Source organism: Orycteropus afer, unplaced genomic scaffold (genome assembly GCF_000298275.1).
Source record: "Orycteropus afer afer isolate SDZICR_OR568_19922 unplaced genomic scaffold, OryAfe1.0 scaffold00010, whole genome shotgun sequence".
Lineage (NCBI taxonomy): Eukaryota > Metazoa > Chordata > Mammalia > Tubulidentata > Orycteropodidae > Orycteropus > Orycteropus afer.
In genome coordinates this window covers 13419482-13426825 of record NW_006921597.1, presented here as the reverse complement: position 1 = coordinate 13426825, position 7344 = coordinate 13419482, and the positions used below count along the sequence as shown (strand labels likewise).

The following is a 7344-nucleotide window of genomic DNA, read 5'->3' as shown; positions in this document are numbered from 1 at the left end:
CTGCTAACCAGAAGGCTGGCGGTTCAAACCCACCAGCCACTCCCCGGAAGGAAGGTTGGGCAATCCTACTTCCGTAGTGATACTGCCTCAGAAACCCAAGGAGGGGTCGCTATGAGTCGGGGCCGACTCGATGACACATAAAACAACAACAGCAACAGTTTTTTTCAAATCCTGATGTCATTCCTGAACAGGAGAAAAAGGTGTTGGCTAACTGCTCACTTGCTGGGGATTCCACTTGGCCCTATCTGTACCCAGGAGAATTTGCTTTTCATATGGACAGTTTATTGGTATCCTAGCCAGGGGGGTGGGGGTTGAAAGCTGCTAATGATCAGCTTATCTGTATTATCAGTCAGGAAATGCTGTGAAACACATTGTTTCTAACAAATCCTATGCAGATGGCATACTGCTCCCAACCTGTAACAGGGGCAGCATCTCTGTCCCGATGCAGTGACCTCCCAGATGTCAAGGAACATCAGCAGTACACTAATTTATATTTAAAGTTGGTTTTCAAAGGAAGTTTACTGTGTCAGTTCTTATTATCTACTGTTGTTAAAATTACTGGTTGAAGTTAAAAATCTTGGTGGACCTAAAATAATTTCAAGGAAAATTTTCTTATAGAAAGCTTAGCACAAAAACACTTTAGTTACCAAAAATTATGATATACCAGAAATATCAAATCTACTCATATTTGTTTTAGAGAAACAACCTGAAGATGACAACTCGCAAGCCTTCATTTCGACACAGAATGGATCTCCCCGCCTGCACCGAGCAGAAGGCCCAGCCAGGCCTGCTCCCCAGGAGGTTTATGATGTTGTATTGCAAAGAAAAGAAAATGAAGGATTTGGCTTTGTCATCCTTACCTCCAAAAACAAGCCACCTCCAGGAGGTAAGGACCACTGTCCTTCCTGCAATTCCAGTTTACTGAGCCTCCTTCTTATAAAACAAATTAGGAGTTATATATAAATTGCCCTACAGACTTACCTTTTCAAGAACAGTGAATATTTACTTTATATTGAAAATTGTTGTTGTTGTTGTTGTTGTATGCCTTCAATTAGGTAATTTGAATTAAACTTTTCTAGGCTTAAAAATCATCTAGCATCTCAGATTTCATAAAAGAAGTCTCATTAGCTCAGTTTGAGTCAAGATTATAGTGTGGTAGTACCTTGTGTATCAGGAATGTGACTTAATAGAGTAGTGAAAGGTGCAGTGCTAATTTTTTTTTTTTAAATAGGGGCATAGGTTTTATAAATGGAGACATAATGTATGCAGAAATGAATTAAATACTAGAAGCAATGGAGAAGAAGTAAACCAGGTTAATAGACAACTCTTGACCCAAATATGTCTTAAATTATTCTTTCATGTTATTTAATAGTAATTGCTATATGCAAGCTACTAAGTACTCTTGTTAAATAATAATCTTTCATATATGCTTCATTCAAAGGTAAGAAATTTTATCAAACCTTTGAAAATCAATCTAAATATCCTGAATATAAGTTTAGCAGAGTATTTCTCATCTGGGAAGGATGAAATGTTTATATATGAATTCCCTCAACAAAGGAGGAATTGCCTCTAGCATATTCAGGGCTGTTATGATTCAGCGAGTTGAATGTTTGTCTTGTCTTGCTATTTGTAAGAAATGTTGTTGTTGGGTGCCGTCAAGACAGTTCCGACTCATAGCAACCCTGTCTACAGCAGAATGAAACACTACCCAGTCCTGCACCATCCTTACAATTGTTGCTATGTTTTGAGTACATTGCTATAATCACTGTATCAGTCCATCTCATTGAGAGTCTTCCTCTTTTTTGCTGACCCTCTACTTTACCAAGCATGATGTCCTTTTCTAGGGACTGGTCCCTCCTGCCAACCTGACCAAAATTTATAAGACAAAATCTCACCATCCTCACTTCTAAGGAGCATTTTGGCTGTGCTTCTTCTAAGACAAATTTATTTGCTTTTCTGGCAATACGTGGTATATTCAACACTCTTTGCTAGCATCCTAATTTAGAACCATCAATTCTTCTTTGGCCTTCCTAATTCATTGACCAGCATTTGTGTACATATGAGGTGATTGAAAATACCATGGCTTGAGTCAGACGCATCTTAGTCCTTAAAGTGACTTCTTTGCTTTTTAACACATTAAAGACGTCTTTTGCAGCAGATTTGCCCAGTACAACATGTTGTTTGATTTCTTGACTGCTGCTTCCATGAGTGCTGATTGTGGATCCAAGTAAAATGAAATCCTTGACAACTTCAGTCTTTTCTCCATTTATAGTGATGTTGCATACTGATCCAATTGTGAGAGTTTTTATTTTCTTTATGTTGAGGTGTAATCCAGTCTTTACAAATTACAATCTTTAAATATAATTATAAAATCCAAATGAATGTAAAATGAGAACTATCAAATTAGTATTTTATATTTTTATTTTATGCTTATGTGGTAACTTCCCTCCCCCAAGTCAAATGATCAAAATCTTTGACAACATACAAATATGCTGTTGCCTTTGCCAGTGGACTTGATTATCTCTTGGGTATTGAGGTCCTCTTAGATTAGATGTCACTAAAATCTTAGTAAAAAAGAAGTCACTTTCAAGAAAGTATTGTCAGCTAAACCAATTTTCAAAAATCTTTTAAAATTAATTCATGTGTGTAAAGGAAGAAGATTCTATGGCATGGATGAATTATTAGTATCATATCAGGTCACTGCTCACTGATACTAGTTTCCATTTTTCAAAGCAGTTGCTATGGTAACACTTGGAACTGGAGCTGTCACTGATGCTGTGCAGATGATTATGTGGCCTATGTCAGAAAAAATGAAAGAAAGCGTTTAGGTTGATTTCATGTTGTGTCATTGAGAAATCAGAATTTCTGAAAACAAACATGTTGTCATTCTCATGCCTTGCCATAATTCCAGGATTCCAAAGAATAAAAAAGTGAAAGCTTATTACTCAGTGTGATAGATCCTTAACCACCTTTTATATCCAGATAGTCACACTACAAAAATTAAGGGAGAGTCTGGTGTTAACCATAACACAAAGCAATATGGAGACATGGATGAAAATGAGGTGAATTATTCAAATATACTTAATTAGCCTTTATATGTATTTGTTTAAATAATGTTTTACTAGTTTGATGATTTTACCTACTATAGGTGCTAGATTTCTATACAAGATGCTACCGTAAGTGTCAGATTGAAGCCCCAGGTATGTCTTTTAATAGTTGTCTTGTCTTGAGCAAATTATTCGCTCTGTCAGAGCTCCAGTTTCCTCTGTAAAAAGGGGGTGACGGTAATACCCTCTGTGTCATATGAGTGTCAAGATTAAAGGAGATAATGCTTGCGAAGCCCTTAACCCAGACCTTCAATAAAAGTTAGCTCCTTTTGTAGTTGGTGCTGCTACTGTTATCATCCTCGTTATTTAGAAAATTGTTTGCCACTGTCTCTTAGCATTTTTTTTTAAAAAAAGAAAGTTTTAAAAGTTTATAAATGCTTGAGTAATGAGATGGGAAAGAAAGCCCGATTAAAATGTAAGATTGAGGTAACAGCTAATGTGTAGCAGGAAATGAATGTTGCAGCTCATTAATTATCAGTCTAAATGGTAAATTAGGCTCAGGTTGTTGATGAATTTTATATAAGGTACTTGAGGTTTTCAGTCACAGTGCAAAACCAGAATTGATAATTTCACTGAAAAGCTACTTAAATTCTCACTAAATGCTGAGCCCTGAAGCATTCTTCCTAGAACTCCATCTATCGCTTATAGATAGAAGACACATCCTGGGGTGAGACTGGATGAACAGAGACTAAGCAGTAATGCTGCCAACTGCATCACAGGGAAGGTTTGGTTCAGAAGAGTTAGCACAATGGAAAAGGCAAGAAGCCTGCCAGTCAGAATGCATCCTTCTATATGGACCTTGTCTCTCTGATTGTTACTGAGCAAAATTTTTTTTTCCTTTTTCTGATTAAATGGTATTTTCTGGTAATATCTGTCACAAGGGAAGTTTCTGGTAGCATCTCTGATACCAGTTGTAAAATTTGGAGATTCTGTACTGTTGACTTTTTCAACATCGGGGCTACAGGCCTACCTTCCTCGCTGCCCTGGACCCAGTTTTTGTATAATTCTGAATGAGTGCAGTACTTAGAAGGGGCCTCTTCTATTTAAAATGAGAAGGACTTGGCAATTTTTGGGTTTGCCTGTACTTCAGAGCTTTTAGTGTTACTCTTTCATTTACTTTTCAGTTCTGGTTGCAAATGATTTCTTTGAGAAGGGGACATTTCCAGTTAGTGTCCCTTGTTTCCTTGAAAAGAAATGTTTAAAGAGCACTAAAGTGGTATCAGCAGCTGGACAAGCCTGGCTGTGAGACAGATTTAGGTCAAAATGAATGAAGATGGTTAAGTGATCCTGATAACAAATACTTGTAGGTTTTGTACACCCACAAAGCAACTTTTCTTAGGTATGTATTGTACAAGGAGTTACCTTGAAAACTTCCCAGTGCATCCAGAGAAGGTTCAGAAGTTAGTTTTCTGCTGGTCCATTTACTATTTTTAACTGTTTTGATGCCACTGCTATAAATGCCAATGAGGACAGTAACCATCTGACTGCTTTTACCTTCACTCACCCAGACAACCAACCCTTCAGGAAGTTCTGTACCAAGATCTGCCAATTAATTCCCTACTACCACATTGCTCACATGATGAGAAAAGAGACCACTGAGACCTCAGAGATTAATTCTGTTTGATGCTTTCTCATGTCTGAACAAACCTCTTTTCAGTGTGCCAAGGCATTGAATGATTTTCTTCTCAGGCGATCTAGAATGAACACTATATACAAGTAAATCTCTTCTAAGAAGGAAAATAACTAAGGTACTGATTTAGAAGGTCACCGCAGGGCCACCATGTGATTTACCATATGTTTCTAATGTGCCACCTGTTGCACCATCAGTGAGTCTACTCAGCGTTCCTGGCACAGTACACAGCCCGCACTGCATTGGCAGTTTTCTAGTTACTTTGTTTGTAAGGAAAGTGGTATAATAAGTGCTTCATATAATTCAGAGCTGAAAAGCATTTGCTTCCAACATTGACTTCTTCTATTTTAAGATAAAATCTCTCACTGTATAATGCTAGAAGAGCCAAGAAATAGCACTGACTATAGGAACATAAATCATGGCCAAGAATAACTTTTCTAGTCCAAATGAAGGCCTTTTAAAACATCCGTAACACACACACCTAGATAGGATTCAGAAACACTAGTAAGGATCTCATTTTACTGTGGAAATGAAATACCATTCACAGTGCCATTTAAAATATTAATTAGCCCTATTCATAACAATTAGTAGTCAGCAGGAGCCCAAAAGCCTGCTAAGTTTTCTGACCCAGGCTAGGAAACTCTCAGTAAACACAAAGGGGGCATTTGTTTATTATTGCAGATGCCCCTTATTGCTCAGTGGAAGATATTTCATCAAGATTTCCTGAATGTCTAAGAACTCATTTTTAAAATAATATTTTATTGAGTTTTTGGTGAAAGTTTACACAGCAAGTTAGATTCCCATCTGACAGTTTCCACACAGATTGTTGGGTGACATTTGTTGCATTTATCACAGTGTATCATCATTTGTTACATTTATCACAATGTGTCATCTTTAGTTGTGTTCAGTTTGTTCCCTTTCCAGTGCTCTAGTTTCCCTGCCTCCTTATCTTCTCATCTTTGCTTTGGAGTCATTGTTGACCTCTTGGTCTTACACTGATGGTTTTTAAGTAGGGCACTGATCTTATAGGAAATCTCCTTTATTTTGTGTGCTACTCTGCCATTTCACCGAAAGGTGATCTCAGAGTATAGGGTCAGTAAAGAACTCATTTTAAATTATAATAAAAGCAGAGTGTCTTAATATTTTGTCTAGGAAAGCCTTTAGCATTATGAGCTCAAGATATAGTAGTACTGCACAGAATATCTTTGCAAATGTGGTAGACTCTACTTTGTGCATTCAAGTAGGATTTTACTCAGGCACCAAAGGGTCCTCACATGAAACATTCAATATTCTAATTCCACTCAGCTTTTCTGATTTCAGAAAGATCAAAAACCATAAATGAAAGGAATTATTTCCACACAGGACAAAGTATGATGATGTGTTTTAGTTGTCAGTCATTTCACTGATGCCTGGAATTCTGACCCAAAAACTAAAAAACCCACTGTCATGGAATCAATTCCAACTTACAGCAACCTATAAGATAGAGTGGAACTGCCCCCATGGGATTTCCAATGCTATAAATCCTTAAAGAAGCAGACTGCCTCATCTTTCTTCCACAGAGCGGCTGGTGGTTTTGAACAGCCAGCCTTTTGGTTCGCAACTGAGTGCTTTTACCACTGTGCCACCAGAGCTCCTTCTGACTGATAACTATTAAGTCAAAACTTGAGTTTCAACTGCATTTATTTACAAAATTCTTTGTGGGACTAAGTATCCCATTCAAATGTCAAACAGACATTTATACTAAGGAAACTCTTCAGCAGAACCAAAGATGATCTCATGGTAGCAGTTTCTGATATAGCTGAAAACTTGATGCAGCCTTAGTGGCCAACAACAAACCATGACACATCGGATCAGTGAGGTACTTTCACTATCTGTGTGACCAGTAGACCTTAAACAAGATAGTGAACATGACCACATAAATACTGGAGAAAGGTTTTTGGTAAGTGAAGAACAGCGAAGAGATTTATGTGCTGTGATTCCAACCATGTAAAGAGCATGTTTGTGCGTGGGCAGAACGTGGCAGGTAATATGAAAATAGTTACGTCCTGACAGGATGATCATCTGTAGAACTTCTGTGGTATATTTTTAACAAAGTTTCTTTGATGTTATGTGTCAGATTTTTAAATGCTAATGATAACACTAACACTGGCAGATAACTTAAATAATGAAAAAACCTGTTTTTGAAAAATGATTTTTCCCATAGTTATTCCTCATAAAATTGGCCGAGTCATAGAAGGAAGTCCTGCTGATCGCTGTGGAAAACTGAAGGTTGGAGATCATATCTCTGCGGTGAATGGGCAGTCAATTATTGAACTGTCCCATGATAATATTGTTCAGCTGATCAAAGAGGCCGGTGTCACCGTCACACTGACGGTCATTCCTGAAGAAGGTAAGGAACCAGCAGGCCTGCCTTCACCAGGCTGATCCCAGAGACACAGAGCCTGCGGAAGGCAGTGGCTCCCTCAAGATGGCCAGAGTCATGCAGTGGTGTAACTATTAATAGACACTGGAATCTCATTCTTTGCCTTCTCTGTTTAGTGAATTTAAAGACAGTTTTTACAAAGTTGTCAGCAACTCAAGAAAAAGAATCCAGCTCGTGAATGATGA

General features: G+C 37.8%; 1 protein-coding gene across 1 annotated transcript in view; it reads left to right on the top strand.

Annotated features, from left to right (window-relative positions):
- Positions 1-7344, top strand: part of MAGI3 (membrane associated guanylate kinase, WW and PDZ domain containing 3) — a 417822-nt gene that overhangs the window by 367578 nt on the left and 42900 nt on the right. The window contains exons 15-16 of the mRNA XM_007949070.1: positions 698-886; positions 6941-7126. Coding sequence (XP_007947261.1) covers positions 698-886; positions 6941-7126 — 375 coding nt within the window. The remainder of the gene's footprint in view (positions 1-697; positions 887-6940; positions 7127-7344) is intronic.